This window comes from Trichosurus vulpecula, chromosome 8 (assembly GCF_011100635.1).
Source record: "Trichosurus vulpecula isolate mTriVul1 chromosome 8, mTriVul1.pri, whole genome shotgun sequence".
NCBI lineage: Eukaryota > Metazoa > Chordata > Mammalia > Diprotodontia > Phalangeridae > Trichosurus > Trichosurus vulpecula.
Genome location: NC_050580.1, coordinates 128,007,395 through 128,030,617, shown reverse-complemented (window position 1 = coordinate 128,030,617; position 23,223 = coordinate 128,007,395). Strand labels below are relative to the sequence as shown.

The 23,223-nt window shown below is 40.4% G+C and overlaps 1 protein-coding gene across 1 annotated transcript in view; it reads left to right on the top strand.

Moving 5' to 3' along the window:
* AKAP13 (A-kinase anchoring protein 13) overlaps positions 1–23,223 on the top strand; it is a 204,811-nt gene that overhangs the window by 24,547 nt on the left and 157,041 nt on the right. Inside the window, exons 3-5 of the mRNA XM_036735444.1 lie at positions 12,510–12,702; positions 15,628–18,859; positions 22,933–23,054. Coding sequence (XP_036591339.1) covers positions 12,510–12,702; positions 15,628–18,859; positions 22,933–23,054 — 3,547 coding nt within the window. The remainder of the gene's footprint in view (positions 1–12,509; positions 12,703–15,627; positions 18,860–22,932; positions 23,055–23,223) is intronic.

The following is a 23,223-nucleotide window of genomic DNA, read 5'->3' as shown; positions in this document are numbered from 1 at the left end:
CACCAGAAATGCTTGAAAATCTGCCATTCCACTGAAGAACCATTTCTTCTGTCGCTCCTTCCTTCCCCTTCCTCCCTGTCCCCTTAGGATTATATTTGGTTTTGCAGGGTAATTTATTGTTTTGTCTTTTTGAAATTTGGTATTCCAAGATGTTCTCTCTTTGAAAGTTGCAACTGTGATCCTGACTTTAGTTCCTTGGAACTAGATCTGCTTTTATCTGTATGCTTGCAGTGGTTTTTTCCTCTTAGGAGATGATTAGTGGAATCTTTCTATTTTTACTTTGTCCTCTGCTTCTGTACTGGGAATCAAGATGGGCTCTTAGCACTTAGTCAACCAAGTGCCCTTGAAGAGTTTGGCCTTTGTTTCCTTAGTTAAATTAGGAGTCCTTGATGACCTCCTTGCCTCAAGGGAAAGCCCAGTTTACATAGGTTTGAGTGACATGTTTGTGACATCAGAGACTTTTAGACCACATGGGTTTAAGTCGCATTTTTGTGGTGATTTTAGGTCATGTGGGTGAGTCGCATGTGTGACTCACCTTTGACCCTGAACAAGATATATAAATCCAGAGGTTGGCTTTCTCTTTTGGAGCTCTGAGCCACAGCAGGAGTGATGTGTGACTCTAGGCGAGCCATTGTTATGAGCTCCCTGGCTTTGAAGAAAACCCAGACGTTGATGCTTCTCTGGTAACCGTATATTGTGATTTTGTCAGACAGAAATCTGTCTGTTGATTTGTGTTTATTTGCTCTGAAGCTCAGGGTGCTGGCTTTTCTCCCTGAGTTGAGTGAATGAAATTTGTATGTTGAATTAAAGATTGTTAACCCCTTAACGTTGCTTTCCTTAGTAAAGCAGATCAAAAGAACCTGGGCTTGCAGCATTCTTGTTGTTGGGCTCGTGTTGGTTTTTCACTCCCACAGCGGCTGCCAGCCAAATTGTTGCAACAGCTTCTCATAATCCTTGGCAGAATTCATTTATGATTTCTAGGCTTTTATATCATGGATGTCAGGGAGTCCAAATTATCTTAAAATATTCCTCCTTGACCTGTTTTCTAGCTCATTTGTTTTCAATGTCATATGTTTAACCTTCTCTTCTGTGTTTTCAATCTTTTGTTTTTATTATACTTCTTGCTGTCTCATGGAGCCATCAATTTCTGTTTGGTCTATTGAGGTTTTTAGGGAGGCCATTTTTTAGGTAAAGTTTATCACTTGGTCTTCTGCACTACTTATTTTCCTTCCTTTTCTTTTCTCCAGAGATTCCATTTTAATGTTTAATCCCTTGCTTCATTTCTTCCATGTATCATATAGTCCTTGTGGAAAATCTGTTTTTGCTTGTTTTTTTTTTCCTTTGAGTCTGCTTTCAGCTGTTATGAATCTGCTTGTTCCTCCTTTAGGGGGAAATCTCTAGATTTGTTTAAATTTTTTTTTTCATACTAGATGGTATTTTTTGCTTTTTTAAAAATTTTGTTTTCTACCTTTAGTACCCAGACTGGGGCTTTTTTTCCAAGACTCTAGCCATGCTGCACTTTGGGATATGGTGGCTGGCCTTGCCTGGGGACACTTGGGTTCCAGAGCTGACCTCTTCCCTCTCAGATTAGACCCTCCTCCCCAACCCTGACCTTTGAGATTCTGAGCACTGTATCTTCAAGGTCCTTCCTGGTATTTCAAGAGAGAGTGTTTGGGACTCCCAGACTCTTGGGCCTGGGCTCTTGGTCTAAGGGCTCCTACACTGTGCTGGTCAACACTGCGACTTTCTCAGGGGACCCCTCTGCTCTTTCTGCATATGTTCATGGATCCTGTTTCTGTGACAATATTTGCTTTGTTGAAGGGTCCAGTTTTCCTGTTACCTTGGGGATTCTGCCTGGCTTCTTTTCCCCTCCCAATTCTAAAGGGGCATAAGTCACTATATTTTTTTTCATTAGATTTCTTGATCGTGGTTGGCTTGGTGTAAACTTCTTTTTGAGGGGGAAAGGAGGAGTAGGTATGTGGGATCTGTCCAGTCTGTTTCTAATTCAGGTAGCCACCTTGGCAACATTCTCTCTCTTCTCCCCATCTCAAAATCTCAAATCTTTGAGAAATGGAAAGCAGCACCCCCTCTCCTCTCCTCCCCCATCTTTCTCATTTACATGTGTGTTTGTATGTATGAGATTCCCGATCTACATGTTTAAGGTGAAAGATATTTTCATTGAACAGTGTTGCATCAGAAAAATTGCCAAATGTTGCTTATTTATGCCAGGATAGCAGCCTGGTGCTCCAAAGAAGTATCAGGAAAGCATCCGTGTCATTTTTCCATATGGCATTTAATATTTCTTCATCTGTTGTATGACTTTGTCTCATCATAACTTAATCAATCTTAAATTGAACAATGTGATGCTTGAAGAGTGGGCAACTAAAGTTTCTTCTCTCATCACTCAAATTCATTCCATGACTTACAGTAATTACTTTCCAAAATGATATCTTTATTGTGATTTGATTTTCCCATTACGATAAGCAATGAGTAAAACAGTTATGACCTTGCTATCTATAAATAGAACAACTCGTTTATCTTATTGATTCATATTTTCCCTTTTAGCCAACTGATTTTAACCCTAGAAATTGAACTGTAGTTTATGATTTGTGTTGGTCTCCACAATTCTGCTTAGTAGTAAGAGTATCATGAAATCATTCCAGTATCCTCCCTTTATTATCATGTCTAAATGTAGTTGTGGAATAGAGTTTTTCAGGGGGAGGGGAAAAGAGATAGATTTATGTTCAGTCATTTAGGGCTAAATTGTAGAGTTTTTTAGTTCAATGAAAAAGTCAAAGAAAATGGCTAGAGGAAATTTTATGTCCATTTCCCTTTGTATCAGTATCCCATTATTATCCTTGGGCCACTTATTGCCTTTGTGTTGCATTATTCTGCACTATTTTTTAAAACTTTGTATCAGCTTCAACAGATTGAGGATTTGATTTTGGTCAAGTATGGGTCAAGTTTTCCTTTTAACTGAGTTTCACTGTCAGCTTTATGAGTTCCACCTCTAAAAGACATCATCATAGGGAGTTACCAAACCAATAAAACATAGTTCCTGCTTTGACCTTAGAGTCATAATATTTAGAACTAGAAGAGGGGCCCTTAAAGACCCATCTAATCCAATATTCTCATTTTTTAGTCAAATAGTATTTTTTCCCAATTACGTGTCAAGTTGGTTTTCAACATTCATTTTTTACAAGATTTTGAGTTCCAGATTTTTTTCTCCCTGCCTCTCTGAGATGGCAAACAATCTGATATAGGTTATATATGTGCAATCATGTTAAATATATTTCCATATTAGTCATGTTGTGAAAGAAAAACCAGAACAAAAGGGAAAAGACACAAAAAACAAAAAAAGTGAAAATAGTATGCTTTGGTCTGTGTTGAGACTCCGTAGTTCTTTCTCTGGACGTGGATAGCATTTTCCATTGTGAGTCTTTTGGAGTTGTCTTAGATCATTGTATTGCTGAGAAGAGCTCAGTCTATCATAGTTTCAGTATCCTCGTTTTATGGATGAAGGAATTGTGATTCACAGAGATTGTGATGGTTCCAAAGTCATACAGGTAGTAAGCTTCAGGCCTGGGACTTGAATTCCTAGGCCTCCTTTCAAGTACACTCTTCTCTCCACTACATCCCACTGAGATTACACATTCTATAATCATAAACATATAGCCAAGGAACGGTTACTTATAAATTTATACCTGTGCAACTGTAGCTATCAGCTATACAGATTTTCAGATACAAATATAAGTTATTTATATGGTATATATTTATAGTGTATTTATAAATATTTAAGATGGATAAAACAGAGCATGCTGTGGTGATTAATGACAGGTTTAAAGGTTGGTGGTCTAGGAAGAGCAAAGCATACCTCTCTTCAAGTCCTTGTGATCTGCACAGTGGCTTAGTTCCCTAGTGTTCATTATAGGTGGATCCGGCACAGACTTTGCCTGGGCCATCATTGTTGCACAGCAAAATTTTTATTCTTCTTTGATTGAATCTCTTCCTTGTTGGATTCTTTTGTCCTACTTCTCTCAGACCTCTGTTCTCCTCAAGCCCCATATGATTCTTTCACATCCCTTGCCTAAGCCAATCCTTCACCTGTGCCCTTGATCCTGTCCTCATTTCCTTTACCAGCTTGTCTAATTTGTTATCATTCCTCTCTCTTTCATCTTCATTATTTCTCTATCTACTGAGTTTTTGCCTGCTGTTTACAACATGCCTGGGTCTACCCCATCCTTTAAACACGAGTACGCACACACATACACGCGCACGCACACACACGCACCTTCATTTGATATGGCTATCCCCTTCTGTCATCTTCTTTCTTCCCTATCACTGCTAAATTCTCAGAAAAAAAAATTTGTTTATACTTTGTTCACCACCAACAATCTCATTTCTAAATTCTTTTCATTCCCACTATTGACCTTATCATTTGAGGGAAGCTGCCTGCTTCAACATACTTTTTCTTCGGAGTGCTCTCTTTCCTGCTAAGTTTGTTAAGAAATGTTGACAAGTCCAGTGGCATTTTCTCAGTTCTCATCGCTCGGGTCTCTCTGTAGCTTTTAATATAATTGACCACTTCCCCATCCTGGACAAGCACTTTCCTTGGCTTCCGTGGCACTACTTTTTGCTCTTTCTTTTTCTACCTATATAACGGCTCTTCCTCCTCTGTATTGGATTTGATTTTATGTTTTACATATATATTCTTGGAATTCTCATTTGCTTGCATATATTTAAGTATCATCTCCATGAGATTGCTCCCATATATCCCTCACTCTTATCTCCCAAAATAGAGTTTTGCATCATCAGCTGGCTGCTAGATGTTCTCTCTAGCAGTTTACTGTTTAAGTTGTTCAGTTTTTACTTTGTGACCTTTAGTGAAGGAGGTGGGGGCTTTTGTGAAGGGGAAACAGAGAGAGGAGGGAACTCTCTCAGACTTAAATTATTGCCTCTTAAATAGTCTTTCCACCTCTAGTATTTCTAGTCTGTCTCATTATTATTAACCGATATTCAGTTGCGTTTTGGTGAATTGGAGTAACTTAGAATCACTTACCCTAAGGAAGAAATATATCCTCAGGACTGGACTATTGTGAATTTTGTATGCTGATAAAAAAAGAACCTAGTTATATAGAATATTAAAAGAATTACAAAGGAACAAGACCAAAAAACCCCAATAATCATGAAATGTGTGATAAATAAAGATTTCTTAAAATTATTTAGAGTATTCCAGAAGTCTTAATGCAATTTTGAGTTGTTAAAACTTTTTTTTAAGTTTAAAATTTAATAGCTAAAACTGCACTAAGACTTTCGGGACACATTGTAGGGAAGTCAGATAAGGGAATAAGCATGTACATAGCACCTACTATTTTCCAGCCACTGTGCTAAGTGCATTTTAATAAGTATTATCTGATTTGATCCTCACAGCAACCCTGGGAGGTAGGTGCTGTTATTGTCCCCATTTTACAGTTGAGGAAACTGAGGCAGAGGTTAAGTGACTTGCTCAGGGTTGCACAACTAGTATGTGTCTGAGGTCGAATTTTGAACTCAGTGCTTTCTGACTCCAGGCCTAGTGCTCCGTGCACTATGGCACCCCCTAGCACTCTTTAATGTATGGCATGTCTGGATATGTGAACACCGTATTGTATAGCCTTCACTTTCTCCAATTGGTAGCCTCAGTTACGATATCCTTGTTCTGTAAAATCAATATGCCGCAGGGAGGTGGGCAGAGAAAAGTTTTTGTCCTTCACGGCCTATGAGGTCATCTGATAATTGCTAGGTGCTTCTCTGGATATTATTCTGTTGACTAATTCAGGCTGGGAGTAGACTTTGGAACTTTTCATCAAAGGATGTTTGTTCTAGATTATTTCTCTTGGAGCATTACATTCCTTCGATTTGTAGAGGAATGTTGGGCAGCCCTCCTCCCCTTCTCCTAAGCCTTCCTGTTCTATACTGTCATCAAGTGACAGTAACCCCTTAATGCTTTGGCCTGCCTATATCAAAGCGTGTGTCTCGCTGAGGCTTTCTTTAAGTTATAAGCCAAGAAGTATCAGTTCTTTGTTCTTTTGTTGTATGAAACCTGTGCTTAAACTAAACTATCAAAAGTGCCTTGGGAGCTCATTTCATGGGATCCTAAGAATGCTTTAAACAAACAATGGGATCTTATAGAAGAGATTCTTAATAGTTCTAAAAGGCCAAAAATAGGATGTCAGGTTTTAACACCTCAGGAAAATTCTTTAAATTATGGTCTAGTTCATAACTATTTAAAAGGCCCCTAGGGGGCCTCAGTAAGTTTGAGAAAACTGCTGAAATTATGTATATACAAAATTATTTATATCGAATACATTTACATATATGTATATATATCCACATATACATGTGCATAAATATATTCAATATATGTATACATGTGTGTGTGAAATTGTCCATATTGAATAAATAATCATTGCAGTTAGTAATGACTTTTTCCTAGTGCCTATTTTATTGGCCTCTTTTTGGAGTAAAGGCTGAAAAATGAAAAAGGCCACTGAAATCCATCCTGCCCTGTTCCTAAGATACATTGACTCTAAATGCCCTTTTGCTCTAACACTGTTTAATAATGTGAAATTACACCCAGATTAATTGTTGGCTCCATAAACCCTGGGTTAAGGGTGTGATCATGAGTATAAACGTCTTGTTCTGCCAGGGTGTGTGATTTGTGTCTGTCTTGTAAGTAGACTTAATTCAGCTGCAGTTCAGTTTACATGCCAGTTAGCAAAAGGGCTGGGGATTAGACCTGTGATTTCATTTGTATAAGGAACTACCAGGTGAAAACACTGCCAGTGCAGCTCAGCGTCTTCTCTGCAACTTACACACTTGCAGAGTTGCCTTGAGCACTGAAGGGTTAAGAGGCTTGTGTGTTCCACAGGGCCAATATGTGATAGTCAGAGGCAGGATTTGAACCCAGGTGTTCTGACTGATTCTTTAACCAAGACATCGAGCTCTTTCTCATCGTGCATATTTAAAGAACTCACATTTGCGTAGTGCTTTAAATGCTCATATGACTTATAACCCAAATTAACTATAAAGCCAAGTACTGATTATCTTCAAACACATGAAGATTTTTTTAAAAATAAGAATCCTGCTGAGTAGTTGTTTCTATGTCTGTACATGGGCTTTAACTAAACAGGAGTGAATCTGAATAGATGTAGAAACAACTTCTTTCTTCTTGGGGTGATAGACCATAATAATAAACATTTTATTTTGAGAGGCAGTATAGTGCACTGACCTAGGGCACCAGACCTAAAGCCAGGAAGATCTGGGTACAAATCCCCACTCAGACACTTGATAGCTTTGTCATACTTACAAGACATTTCACCCTTCCGCCTTTATTTTTCTCCTCTATAAAATCAGGGAGGCTGGACTCTGGCCTCTGAGGATCCTTCTGGTTTGAAATCTAGGATCCTAGGATCCTTGTAGCGCTTTCCTCACAACTCTCACATTCAGTTATTCCACACGCGCTGATTAAGTTCTTGCTGTGTGCCCAGGTACTGTGCTCGACTTTGGCAATCTCTGCTGTCAAGCAGCTTACATTCTTTTGGGAAAGACAACGCATACACAGAGGCACGTGCAGAATAAATACAAAACCAGCATAACGTACACAGATGGATTAGTGAGGGAGGGCATCACCGATTGGGAAATCAAGAAGGCATCATGTAGAAAAATGGTATTCCAGTTTCCTGGTGAACTACTACCCTGTGGAGCAAGGAGAGCAGGTGGTTTTCTGATTATTATCTTCTTTTGATATATAAAGAAACTGAGGCTCAGAGAGGTGGTTACTTCTCCGTAAGTGTCAGAGTCAGGATTTCATAGGATCACTGGCTTAGAGCTGCAGGGGACCCAAGAGGCCTTCTTGTCCAAACCCTTCATTTTGAATATGAGGAGATAGAGCCCCGTGCCCTCCTCCCCAAAAAAGTTAAACGTTTTTTCCAAAGTCACAAAGCGACAGAGCTAGGATTTGAACCCAGGCCCTTAGAGAGTTCAAATCTAGTATATATTCCATCACACTACTCTGCCTTTCAAATATGGGTAAGCTACCAAGAGATCTTTTAGAGTTGCTGTTTCTGGAGATGTTCAGAAAAAGAATGAGCAGCGCTCCCTGTCCTGGATGTTCTTGGGCAGTTGTTCAGTTGTTCCCGTTGTGTCTGATGCTTCGTGACCTTCCATTTGGGGTTTTCTTGACAGATATACTGGAGTGGTTTGCTGTTTCCTTCTCCAGCTCGTTTGATGGATGAGGAAACTGAGGCAAACAGAGTCAAGTGACTTGTCCAGGGTCACATAGCTAGTAAGTGTCTGAGGCAGGATTTTAACTCAGGTCTTCCTGACTCTAGGCCTGGCTTTCTATCTACTGCAACACCAGGCTGCCTTTCTTAGGCATTTACCAGCCTTAAAGGAAAGAGCTGAACCATAAAAGTTCAGTAGCTCCTTCCCTGCTCAGTCCTGTGCTTCTAGCCTTGCTTCTCCCCCGCCCCTTCTTTCCTAAGACTAGCTTTTCTCATGTGCTTAGGGAATGCAAAGAATTGTTAATATTTGTTTAAGCAAAGAACAGTATAATTATTTTTGGTTTATCCATACCACTGTCCCCCTTCTTGGGTTCAGATAACAAGAGAATTTAACATTCTAAGCAAAAACCTTAATCAGCTTAGTCTGTTTTTCTATAAGTTGACTCCCTTTTGTGTCTTTGTGATTCAGAGCAGGGTCATCAGGAAGCCAAAGGAATGAAAATCTAAAAATTTATATATGACTTGTGATTTTTTTTCCACAAACTTACATATGAATGTAGGGATTTAAGATATCATGAGAACATCATAATTTGAAGCCAGACCACAAAATCTTCACTCATGAGGAACTAGAAAGTTGTGTATGTTCCCCATCTTGCCCCTCTCTCTGTTCAGTACCCTCCTCTTCCCCAGTCCACATAGTCATTTGTTTTTTTAAAAAATATGAATGTGTTCACTACAGGTCAGGTTCTGTAAGACACCATATGGCAGGGAGTGGGAGGTACTGGTACTTCTCTAAAAAAGGTATATGATAAGTATTCAAGTAACTAGATTAGTACCTGGCAGTATACAGGATGAATGCCCTCCGAAAGATATAGTCAAAATACTGGGAGAGGTCAGAGAGAGGTGAGGTCGCTTCGGTTTGTTGTATGGTGAGGAGTGATCATAGATGACTTTGTACCATGTGAGCTGGGTCTTAAAAGAGGAATCAGATTTTTGTGGAGGTGTTTTGTTTGTTTGGAGGGGGTGGGGAGAGGGATGGGCATTCCAAACAAAGAGAGTGCTATAAATAAAAGCAGAAACCACAAGACGTATTTGAAGAATGACTAGTGTGGAAAAGTTATAGATATAAAGCTGGAAAGGTAGTTTGGGGTCAGATCATAGGTGGCCTTGAATCCCATCTTGAAGAGTTTGGACTTTATTCTGTAGAGAGTGGTTTTCATTCAGTTGCTTGGCCAGGGAGTGATGGCATCTCGACTTGTGATTGTGGAAAGCTTTGTACCATGCTACATGCATTTAGAATAAATTTGAAGGGGAAAATTTGACTAGAGTTGAGAGATCATGTAGGAAGTTTCTGCAGTAGCCCAGACTAATTAGCAACTGAATGGGGTTAATGCCAGTGGTAATGAAAAGGAGGAAGTGGGTGTAAGAGTGTTTGTAGATATTAAATTAACAGGACTATTGGTTGTACAGGGCAGCTAAGTGGCGCAGTGGTTAAGAGAGCTGGGCTTCGAGTCAGGAAGACTCATCTTCCCAAGTTCAGATCTGGACTCAGACACTTACTAGCTAGGTGACCCTAGACAAGTCACTTCACCCTATTTGCCTCAGTATCTGAGCCCAGAAAACCCCAAATGGAGTCAGGAAGAGTCAGACATGACTGAAAGGACTGAACAACAGCACTTGGATATAGAGGGGGAAAGGAGGAATCACAGATGCTTTCAAAACTTCAAGCTTGGGCAACGGAAAATGTAGTGACATAAAGAAAAAGAAGCCAGACTAAGGAGTTGCCTGAAATTGGAGGAGATAGGAACGCAAGAGAAGATGACTTCATTGTTAGCTTTTTAAAGTTTTCAAGCCCTGTTTGGACACTTAGATTTTTAAATAATCAGCAGACCGCTAGAAACAGGTTGAAGAACCTTGGGACAGTGTTAGGGATGAAGCTAATAATCATCTGCATAAAAGGTGGGGACACATATATTGTCAGTGTTTTTTCAATAATCAGTTTTGCTGATCCCCCCCCCCCCCTTTTTTTTTTCTTAAAAAAAAATCTTTGCTTTTCGAGAAGGCTCTCTGGGAGAAGAATGCAGGGGAATGTGTAGGTGATGTAGGAATAAAAAAATCAATAAAATTGTTTTTAAAACATTAAAAGTAATAATAATCAGCATTGGTCTGGATTAAATCATCAATTGAGAGCATGTGGAGAGCTGAGGTGGTAAGATTAGGATCTATATTGGAAGGGCCCCTGTCTTCCTAGGGAGCTGGGTAAGGTGAGAAGCAGAAATCTTTCTAGTTTGGGGAGTGAATTAATATGAACAAGCAGCAATCTCAAAGGTTGGAGTGAAGGGTGGAACCAGTACTAGAAAACTCATCAAAACAAAAGGCCTGAAATTTAGGTTGTGTAGCATTTAAACCTGACAGACTAATTGAGTAACTCATGATGATTACTATGCCTATAACTTTCTTTATCTTTTTCATAGTTTTGTACCTCAAGTTTTTCTCCCTCTACTCCACGTGCCAGGCACAGTGCTATGTACTAGGGATACAAAGAAAAGCTAAAAAGTCGTCTTTTCTCTTAAGGAGCTCCTGGTCTAATTCGGGAGACGAGATGCAGACAACTCTGTGCAAACAAGAGATATACAGGATAAATTGGATATAATCTCAGAGAGAAGGCACTAAGATTACACTAAGATAAAGGAGGAACTGGGCGGGTATCTTGTAGAAAGTTGGACTTTGGCTGAGGCTTAAAGGAAGAAAGGAGAGCCAGGAGATGCAGATAAAGGAGGGAGAGAGTTCCAGACATAGGGGAACAGCCATTGAGAATGCTTCAAGTTGGGAGGAGTATCTTATATAAAGAACAGCAAGGAGACCAGTGTCACTGTTTTTAAAGTATATGAATGGGCGTAGGGTGTAGGAAGGGGATAGGTTATGAAGAGCTTTGAAAGCCCGATGATTTTTAAGATTTGATACTGGAGGTAATGGGGAGCCACTGGAGTAGAGGGGTGATGTGGTCCAACCTGTGCTTTAGGGTGATTGATTTAAAAACTGAGGGATATTCTGGAATATGGAGGGACTTGAAGCAGGGGAATTGACTAACAGTCTATTACAGTAATCTCGGTTTAAAGTCAGGAGGGCCTGTACCAAGGTGGTCACATTGTCAGAAGAGAGAAGTTACAGAGGAAGAAACCATAGGAATCAGGAACTTATTGCATATGCTGGGGGGAATGGGGTGGTGATGGAGAGTGGGGAGTTGGAAGATGACATATTTGGTTGAGGGCCTGGATGACTGAAGGGGTGGTTTCCCCCCTTTGGAATGTACCGTCAGCTTCTTGTTTTCAGAGACTTGTATTTTCATCTGTATATTCCCAGCACCTAGCTCAATGAGTGCACTATGTAAATGTTTGTTCATTGATTACGTGATTCTTAACTTTTGGAAAAGGAGAATATTAACTCCAGAGAGGAGTGGGAAGGAAGGATCTTTGGATGCCATCGTGGACGTTTCTTGTTATATTCCACCGTGCCTTTGCTGTGTCACAAAGATGGCTCTGTGTGATGTATTTATAACTACATTATCTTGAAATATTAGGATATTTTAAAATATAATTGAAAGCACTTTGAGTTGCTTGGAAACAGTTTCTATGTATAAAACAATGTTGGATGGTCATGTTGACAAGAGCAGAATAGTCAATAGTATTTCTCTGTTTAGTTGACATTGGGAATTTGTGTGTGCAGGGGGAGGGGAGAAGAGGAGGAGGAGGAGGAAGAGGAGGGTGCTTCCTACTCCTCAAATATCCCCTACATGCACTGGAACCCCTGCCTCCTCTGTCATTTGAAATCAGCCTAAGTTATCAAATAATACACAGAAGAGTCATTCTTGTAAGCCATGTTTCTATGGGCAACCAAACTAAAAGTCACCTCCTTGTACTTCCTCATTACTCATTAGTTAGCAGAATATTAACCATTTCGAGAACCTAAAGCTGCTTCTGATCTTGGTCTTCTCTGGGAATGGTTCCTGATTTTTTTGCCCCCAGTTAACCTGTTTGTGGCCTCTTGCTACAGTGGGTGAGGGGTGGGAATCGATGTATATGCTTGCATGTTAGTAAAGCATGTAACATCAGGTCCCTATGGAGCTGCTTTTGCAAAACATAATCAGTTAGATCTGTAATTTAAGCCAAGATCCACAGATGTAGCTCTAAGCCTACTGCCTGTCAGCTATAATTTATGTATTAACCTGAGATTATTTGCTTTCAGGGAGAATGCTGGAGAACCTGACTCCTGGAGCAGTCTGTCCTATGAAATACCTTATGGAGACTGCTCCGTGAGACATCACCGAGAGTTGGACATTTATACGTTGACATCTGAATCAGATGAGGAATCCCTACACCCCAGAGACAGTCGGACAGGACATATTTTTAAACTCATGAACATCCAGCAGCAGCTTATGGTGAGGAGAAACAATCCATACCTCAAGCCTTTGACTCTTTAGTAAAACTAACTTTTATTAGATTTAGGGCATTCAGTCAGTCAGCAAGCATTTATTAAGCACCTACTATATGCTGGTCTCTGCATTAAGTAATAGGAATACAAAGAAAGGCAAAAACATTCCCTACCCTCAAGGAATTTTTCTTCTACCTGGAAGATAGCATGTAAATAACAAGGTATATGATGTGATAATATCATATCTCGATGTATGAGATATATGATAATAGCTAGCATTGGCATAATGCTTTAAGGTTTGCAAAGCACTTTACATACATTCTCTCATTACACTCCTGTGAGATCAGTGCTATTGTCATCCCCCTATTTTACAGATGAGAAATTGAGACAGAGAGAGATGTAGCCATTTGCTCTGGATCACAGGACTAGTAAAGTGTCTGAGGCAGATTTGAATCCAGTAGACAGAAAGCAGGCTGAGAAAGAAAGGCCTAATCAGGTGGAGGAACGAGGAATGCTGCCTGCTGAAGGTGGATTTGAGCTAAGTCTTGAAAGAAGCCAGGAAAACTAAGAGATGGAAGTGAGGGGGCGGGGGAAGTATCCCAGTATTGAGATCAGCCAGTGCAAAAGCAAGCACAGTAATTGAGATGGAGTGTCATGTTGGAGGAACTTTTAGTACTCAGGCATTGCTGGATCTTAGAGCTTGTGGAGGGGAGCTTGTGTAAAAGGATGAAAAAGGTAGGAAGGGGTCAAGTTGTATAGAGTTTTCAATGCCAAATATAGGAAGTTTAAATTGGATCCTGAAGTTTTTGAAACTAGAAACTATGTCAAGTAATCAGTCCTTGCAAATGACTCTTATATTTATTTATGTATGATAAGTTTCTGGGCCTTATTCTTATGTCCCAGATATAATAACGTTTTGGTTCTGATTGGGCTTTGCCAAGCAACCCAAGCAATGACTAGATATATGGCATTAGTCATAGCAGAGCTCAGAGCTATATAAAGGAAATATATTGGTACATTGGTTTGACTTTGGACAAAATATACAATATATTTTCTGAGATAATTGATAAATTTTTACACTAAATTAGACCATTTTGAATTTTTATTTTGTGACTTTATTAAGTTGTATTTGTAAAACTGAAAAATCACTTAAAACCAACTGCTTTTTATCATATATGTGTCTTCTCAATGAAAATTGCTGTTAGGAAGCCAAATAATACAACACACTAGTTATAGTTTTCATAAATGATCTGAAAAGCTAAGTTTAGGTTTGTTTTCCATCCAGATTTTATTGAGCATTAATTTGATTTGATTTTGGAAGCAGCTTTGCGATTATTTAATTTAGGTTTATTCAGGGCCATTGAAATACCAGAGGCTTCCTTTGGAACAGGCATCATCGTTCAGCCCATTAGGCCCGGTGACTTCATTCCATGGACGTATAGTGTCTCCACCTCTGCCCTTTCAGAATCAGGCTTATCCCAGAACAAGAATCACTTTTGTTTTTGCTTGTATGTGCTCCCTGGAAGCCAGGCATCTTCTTTTAGGTCTCTTTCCACAAGACAGTTGATAGTCCAGTTGAAGCTGTGCTCTTGAAAGTGCCAGAGGGATGTCTAGTGTGGTTAAGGCAGGCAAAGTGAGGGGCGGGTTGGGACAACCACCTTCCTTATGCTTTTTGCATAATGTAGAAAAGTTCACCATTCTTGAGTCAGTTCAGTCACCCGTTGTTTTTTTTCCAGACATTTGATAGGTTATTGTTGCCCTGAAGCCAACTTAACCATTATGTACTTTTGGGTTTTTTTGGTTTTTTTTTTTTTTTGACCTAATAATGAGAATGGACTGCTACCACTTGAGGGACTGTGACTCTCGTGGTAGAACCTAAGACTGATTCATGTCCATATCCTTTTGAAGGGAAGGGAAGTTAGAAAGCCATAACACTGAGGTTCCCAAAGAAGACCACTTTATCATTAATACTTTAATATTCAAAACATGTTTTATGATTATGTGTTGGCTAACTTTTATTAAAAACTGTGAAACCCCAGTTTTATGAGTAGGGAAATTGAGGCAGTTAGATAAGTATGAAGTTGTGGATTGGACCTGATGTTGAGCTAAGAGCAGAACATAAGTGTCTGATTTCTAGTTCAGTCCATTGTGACACATTCACACTACTTTCATTTGAGGATGGGTGAGGCTCAGGAGTTGAACAGGAAATACGTAAGTTTCTATATTTGAAATTTACCATATTAGCTAACAGGGAGATACTTTTCTCCCACCAGAAAAGTGAAAGAGATTTGGCAGCTACTGCCAGGGCTAACATTATTAGCCTACAGTTAAAGTTGTTTTATGAACAGGAATTTTTTAAGACTTCATAGCCTTTAAGAAAGACTTGGGTCAACCCACTCTGCTGGAAGATGGATAGGGTGGAGTTTATTTGTAAGATTAAAGGGTGGTATAATACTTCAATAAATATTTGGGGCATCTGGGAGTTTGGCTGCACCTTAGGACTAGGGGAAGTTTGGCAAACTGTCATGAATTTGTTTGTGTTTAGAATGGATAAAGGAAGTTGGGAGATGTATCCCTTGGAGAAGAGGCCTAAAGAGCATTTTACCCAAGTGTTCATCTGAACCGGTATTCAGATATACATTTGTCCAAGACTTTGGGGTTAAAATTTAATCCTACTCTTTAAAATAAGTTCATATTTAATTCCTGGAAACAGTAGTCTTGAGTATCATGAGTAACTTTCAAAATCCTGGTGACTCTGCAGGTGTGGGAGAGAAAAGTAAGAGTAAGTATAAATTAAGACTGAGTTTTAGATAGACTTCAGTCACTTTACAAAGTAGTGGGTTCTCTCAGATGTGATTGTTGCTTGCATTCTCTTATAACATATGTAATATGTTGAAGTTTATATTACTGACATTTTCTTTTGCCTTTGCAGAAAACAAACCTCAGACAGACAGAGGACCGTATCCCCTTAATGATAACATCACAGGACCCTCCACCTGCCCACAGTATCCTGAATGTTGATGGCCAGCATCTTTCCTGCATTGAGGCTCCCTTAGGAGACCAGCAGCAATCTTCTTCACTTGGACTTGGAGGCATGGACAACCCTGACCACAAAGGGGACCCAGTTAGGTTGGATGAAAAGTCAGATGATCTATCAAGCCTGATGAGCAAAGGGAACACAGATTGTTCCTGTAGGAGAAAAGATAAAGGCCTGGAGAGGAAAGGGGGAGAGTTGGAGCCAGGACTATTTGTAGTCTCTGAGATTGTATCAGAGAAAGACAGATACCTACAGAGTACACCTGCTAGCGCGAATAACACAGAAGACCTTCCATCCTGTGGAAATATAAAAGAGGAAACTGGAATGACATCTCCTGGAACTGTTTTGGACCATGAACATATGAACAGTGGAGATGGTGCCACAGGGGAAGTACATATCAGTGAGCAGAGCCAAGACCAAAATGTCCCTGAGCCTGAAGGGGTCACCAATTCAGAAGCAGAGTGTGCAATTCCAGAAGCAACAGAAAAGGTGAAATGTGATCTCACAAGCCCCAAGGCCACTCTCCAGAGTGTGTCTGAAATGCAGGAAAGTAAAACCAATAGACTTAATAAGAGCTCCAGTGACAGCAAACCTGGAACCCCGGATATAGAAAGATACAGTGACCCTGTGGAGGAGCCCGGTGTTTTAAATGGCATTGGCTCTCCAAGTTCCTTAGACAGCAATGAACATCTTCAGCCTTCATCTACAATTGGTAAAGAAGAAATCATTACAAAAGAAACTGTGCCAGGAACTGAAACTTCAAGCAGAAGTAGCAAAGAGAACTCAGATCCTGTAGCAGAGAACCAGGCGGTTGGGGATCAACACTCCCTGACCATTTCATCTTTAGTAAAAGAGGCCACTAATCAAGAGGAGGTGTTGGAAGAGTTGGAAATGGATTCTTCTTTAACAAGCATGTGTGAGACACGTTCACCTTCTGATTCAACTTTTACTAGCCCAGAAAATGAGCCAATTTTGAACGAAACATCAAAAGGCAGCTTAGCTCAAGACCAAGATCAGGAAATTGAATCAACCATCTGCTGTACGACGGAAGAGGACAAATTTAGTTTTGATTCTGTACGTCAACAGAATTCAGTGACTCCTTGTGGAGACATGGAAGCAGAGAGCAAGGATGGTAAACCCGTTCATTCCAAGGACACTAAGAGGAATTCACCAAATGCACCTGTTGAGGTTCAGATGAAGGAATCATGTTTGAGTGAGGGAGTCTCTGATCCTGAAGGAGATAACCAGGGACATGAAGTCCCCTGTTCTACAGCAATTTTAAATAAAGATAACCTAGCCCAAGATTTAAAACTGGACACTCCTTCACCATCCAAACATAAATCAGTTTCACCTCCTCATCCAGACTTGGTCGAAGCAAAAGAAAGTTTTACACTGGATCAGGCAATGACATCTGAAGATAATTTTACTCAGCCAGACAGGCCCTTGGTTAAGTCAGCAACTGAAGATGATGTGATTTCTTTTGTTCCCCCCCAGCAAGAAAAGGGAACAGCAACTCCTGAAAAAAAGGCAGAAGAATATTGCTGTGGCCCAGCACTGGAGCTCTGTGTGCCCAACAAACTGCCGACAGAAGACAGCTCGGTGAGCCTGCCATCTTTTTTCCCCACTCCTGATCCTCAGCTAAGTATGGGAAATTCCAGTTCTGTAGAAGGGGACAGTGGGGGTGAAGGTCTTAATGACAAGACAGTGGATGTGTTAGAATCAGACTCTTCTACACCCAGTGAAAGGATGACTGCTTTGCCTGCTGATTCTGTTTTGTCCAGGGCAGACAAGGAACCAGTGGGGCTAGAAAGTACTGTAGCTCAGGAACAAGATAAAGAAAATGAAGCAGCCACTTGTTGTATAACTAAAGACGATCTGCTTTGTTCAATTTCCTTGCCTAAAGAGGAGACGCCACCTCCTGGAGAAGAGACATCAGAGCTTGGTGATCAACCTGTCTTAGTCTCATGCGCTGAGGGCAAAATACTTATACACAATAATAATTCAGTGGGCACACCCTCTGCCATTCTCAATACAGAACCTGAACAAAACAAGGAAGTGGCTGCAAAAGTTTCACTGCGAGCTGAGCAAAGCACAGCTGTACAGGGCCAGGTGCCATTAGAAGCTGGTTTGTCTGCAGACAGGCAGAAGACATTTGGCTCTGGAGAGTGCAGCTTGCCATTGCCGGCAGGGACAAACAAAACTGAAGCTGACCCAGAACAAGATGGACCTGGGGCTTGTGACAGGGAACAGACAGTGGCTGCAAAACCTGAAGTAAAGGAGATTCAGTCTAAAAGGGACTCCTCCTCTTGTGAAGAGAGTGGAAATGTAACTGTGGGTTCCAGAGAGGAGGCTGCCCAGGATCCTTCTGTGTTGGGGACAAAGGAGATATCTAATGACCACAAGGATGTTCTGGTACAGAAAAACATGGCAGACCAAGAGAATGATATAATCTTGGGCCTACCAGGAGCTCCACCAGAAGGGGAGATCCTGGAGAAGGAAACTGTAATCACAGAAATGCTGCCTGCTAGTAAGGAGCAAGGGGAGGCAGATGAAACCGTCTCCATAGTAAGGCATCTGAAGGAAGCAGAGGTAGACAGCATGGTGCCAAGGGTGTTACTGCAGCCTATTGCCGAAGAGCTGCTGCCCTGTGAGAACGATGTCACTGGGGACACGGTGCCCTTGGCAGGTGAGGGTGACACCACATCTTGTGTGGACAAAACCAAGGAAGCCTTGCTTGATGGGGATGGGGCTGAACAAAAGACAGGCTCCCAAGATGTTCCATTTCAGAGTCTGCCTACTCAGGCCAATGCCACAGATTCACTGGAGAGAGAAAACCTGATAGAGAAGGCTGCCAACCATTTGGTGGATACTATTCTTGAAAAAGTGAGAGCTGCAGGTGGGGTGGTCACCATGGGAGAGAGCAGTAGCCCTCCACAGTGCGATGCTCCTGAGCCAAACCCTGTTACTGAGGAGCTACAGAAAGGTGCTGCTGAGGAAGGGCCATGGATGACTCCAGGAGGTGGACCTACTAAAGGAGAATCAGTTGTAAGCTCAGAAGCATGGACAACCAAAGGAGAAGAGCAGGGAAAGGTACCTGGACACTCCCAAGAGCCTGAACCTGTGGCAGGTAAGCAAACTGAAATGAGGAGCAGTTTTTTCCAAATGTGTCAGTCAAGTGTCATGAATTTTTTTTTGCTATTATGTAAAATTACTTCTTTAGGATTTAATAATCAACACCCATGCAGTCGTATTTGTTATATAAGAGATTTTGTTTTAGCTGAATTGCTTTAAACTTTGAATGGTTTGCCTCCCATCACCTGTCAGTTCTTATGCCTGGTATACACATAAGCTCTGAAATTTTCTAAACCTGGAAAAAAATGTTTGGATGCCAAAAGAAATGAGCCCAAATTGGGGCTTCTACAGAAGTTTTATTCACATGATTTAACCACTCTTGCCAAAGCAAATATTAGGTTGGACTTGTGTTTGGAGTGTTTCGTGTGAGACTGCAAGGAGAGTGTTGGGAACAGCGTCCTCATGTATCTGAAGCTGATTTGTTCGTTTCCCTCATTCATTGTCAGTGTAGATTCAGAGAAAATAGCCAGGGTCATGGAGAAGCTTTCTTTATAATAGTAAGCCACAGCTGTTAAGTGTCCTTCCAAACTAGCAGTCCAGCTTCCTAAATGGTAGCATTAGGTCATTGTAGGAGAGCAGAGAGTGAAAAACAGCCTCCTCTTCCTGCCTGTGAAGAAAGCCTCCAGTCACATTGTCTATTGACTTAATACAACAGTCCTGGAATTCAGAGCCTTATACAGCATGTGGGGACGGGGGTTGGGCGGAGGGGGTTCCCTGCACAGGATTTCCGCTAAGCCCCGTCCTTTCAGTGTGCTGTCAGAGAACAAACCTTGTATCCACTTATCTCAGTGAAGCAGCTGCAGTGAGGAGGAGATTGCTCATACGACTACCTCTTCAATCGATGGGTAACCATGTCCAGAAACAGTAAATAGAAACCACCGTTCAGTGGAAAGGGGCCATTCCAGCATAACCTCATGTTTTTTGTGAGTTGGGACGAAAGTGGAAGCAGAGGACAGTTTTACCTCTTGAGATCATAAGGCCAGTTTGGTCTGGACTTTGCCTGATCGCCTGTTGCTGGGGCACAGAAGGGAAGAGCTACCTTTGTGCTGGCTAGACGTTATTTATTTTTGCTCTTAAGGATTAGGTAAGAAGTGTTTTGCTATGTTTCCCCCCTGGGATGTTGAAAATGGCACACACAAAAATGGGGTGGGTAGAGGTAGAACGGTAGAAGAAAGAGCCAATGTCATGTCAGGCATTAGCTGTGTTCATTACTGTAGTAATACTTTACAGCTGCTTTCCCTCAAGGGAAGGTTTTCTCCTTTCTGGTTTTCAGTTTTGTAACTGAATATGTATGTTCCAGACATTTTAGAGGTTTCAGGTTTTGAAAGTTTTGGGGAGGGTTTCAGATATTTAGAGATGGAAAGTTGTTGGCTGTTATTTCAGGACTTCTAATATGAATCAGAAGCTGTCTTTAAAAAAAAAAATAAGAGGAGTCTATTTTGGGGGCTTTGGCCAGTTGACATTTCACTAGAACAGGAGGGGCTGTAAGCTGATGCCTGAGTGTTCATTTCTTTCGAATGCTGCTTCTTGGGACACATGGGATGGAATTACTGCTTTTTCCAGCTCAGTGGCTGAGATTTAAAAGGAAGAGTGGGCGAGCTACATTGGTTTTTCACATGTTGCATTGTATGTAGAAATTAGAGAGAGAAAATCTGGGAGGTTTAGGCAATAATTAAGGACTAACAGAACATTCAAAGTTATGTTGTTAACCACTCAGAAATAGAGGGAAGAGCCCAAGCAGCTATCTTAAGAGAAAGCTTTAAGTAGCAAAAGTAGATGTATGAATATGTAAGGGTAGAGTCTTGCTCTGCCGGTAGGGAAGGTATATCCTTAGTTCTGTTCCAGCCTTAACTGTAGAAAGAAATATTCAGTAATGAGGGAATTGCCACTTCCTTCTTGGAATAGGGAACTGTTAACCAATCACATGTTATTTCTGAAGTCAGGCAGCTAAATGTGACCTAACAGGGAAGGGGATTGTTAGACATTTATTAAAAGGTCATAGTTAGTTATCCTGGGCAGATTAAAGTATGGCAAAGTTAAAAGGTTCATGTTCTCTTTAACTGCTGTATGTATTGTTTGTGTTGTCATGCTGTTCTTTAGGAGACCAAATAGAAACTTACTCAAATGAGGAAAAACAAGAAGGAAAAGCCCACAAAATTTCCAGCTTTAGAAAAGAGGTATTAACATTCGCCTAGGTTGTGCTTTGGGAAATTGAGTGGTTTATTGCTGACCTAGATCTGTCTTACAGTTTAGGTCTTGGTATATACTCACTATCTGTTCATAGTCATGACTGGTGGCTACTTGCCAAGATACATGTTTTTAGTTGATGGGTGTAGCCAAGTAAAGTTGTACTTAATTAAACCAAAAAAGCCCGTCCCCCCTAAAAAAACACACACAAAACCCTGCATACAACCAACCACCCATGATTTTGTAAAGCAGTGTCAGGGTTGAACATTTTTGAAAGGTTATTGCTGGTCGAGACAGCAATAGGACTGTATATGTTTTCATTTTATTTGATCTATGACATTTAAACTCCAAGAGACTTTGCTTCCCTAGATGAAAGATGCAATGTATGTTTCATTATCTAATACTTAGTAAGCTGTATGAAATTTTCTCATGCACATGTGTCTTTATGAGTGTATAATGTATATATTAGATGCTTATTTGTACATACACTAATGTTGTTTGCCTTCATTTCAGTGTAGCACTTTTATAAATTGCTACAGTAAATTGACAAAATGAAATCTTGAAAATTTTCAGCTAAAAACAATCTCCATGTCCTTTGTATAAAGAATCCTATCTCCCTCTACCATAGTGACTTCAGTAAGGTTTTTATGCTGAATTAACAAACAAGAGTTTTCCACATAAAATTATAGGCCTCTAGCGTGCTGTCTCTTCTAATAGTCATTTGTTCATGTTCGGAATATCAAGTTCAGTTCTGTCCGTTTACAGTCCCCTGTAACAAAGTGTCAGAATCCTAAATTTTTCTAGGGTATCATTTGATCACTTCCTTCCTGTATTTGTCTGACCCAAATAGTGATAAATGGTAATAGTAACCACCACTGTTTGTGAACTACAACAGTATGCCCTGTTGAACATGGTCTCTTGTTTCAAATGATACTGCTTTTTTTTTCCTTCAGTAAATACAGTATTCCTGTAACTTTGACTGTTAACTTGAAGGCAACTAAGCAATTCTTCAGTGGTAAAGAAAAAATAGGTAAATGGGTATATCTTAAGAAGAAAGCATGCTTTCTGTGCCTCTCAAACTTACCTTATTAAGCAGTGAAATTATAATTGTGTTCATTTTGTAGCCTTTTGGCTTTGCAGAGTTAGGGCGTGAATAGTCATTTGCTAAGGCATGTCTTATATATTTCCTATATGTAAATAGACGGCAGTAACGGATTGATCTGTTTTATAGTAAGTTACAGAGCCATCATGGAGTAGAAGAGGCTCAACCCACCCCAGATAGTTCATCAGCACTATGGTGAGCCTTTGCTCACTATCGTGTGAATGTCCGTTGCCTTTCCAAGTGGTGGTCGGCATGGTTACCTCACTTAAGGAATGTATCTGTTTGTATCCCTAGCATCTAGCACAGTACTTAGCAGATAGCATGGGGCTTAGTAAATACGCGTTGGTTGATTGATTGATCCATCCCTTTTCTCGAACCAAATGAGAAGGGCCTTATTTTTCATGACAAGTCAGCAGTAAAAACGGAAGTTTGACAATTACTTAGCCAATGTTTAAGTGCCTACTATATGCCCAGCCCTTCATTGGACACTGTTCATGTGTCTATACCTTTAGCTAGTACTGTTTCCATACCCTTATTAACTTTTCTCCATGAGCAGGTTTCATTCCCATGGTTTGTTTTGGTCAGGAACAGCTCCACAACTGTGTGGAAAAGGAGTGACCTAGTAGCTTCAGAAACAAAACCAGTTGCTGAAAGAATACTTTTCTGTTTAAAACAAAAGTAAAAACAAATCAAATGAAAGCAACAGCCTGTTGTGTAAACAGAAAGGCAAAGGAATCAGATTTTCAAATGCACTTTACAAACCCCTTGTGTCTCTTCAGAAATGCCAGACTTGAAAGCAGAAGATGAAGTGGATTTTCTGGATAATTCCAGGGAGGACTCAATTTCTGAAGAAATGGATGTAGCTAAGCACAAGACAAAGCACAGGATAAATACACAGATGGTAAGTGGCATTGACAAGGCTCTATAGGAACAGAATATTAGTTTGGCTAATTATTAGCCTGGTCTGCTGATTCTGATTCGTATCTTCATTAGATCTATTTTTCCTATGGACAGTGTTTTCTTTTTTGGGTATATCTTAAGAAGAAAGCATGCTATATGTGCCTCTCAAA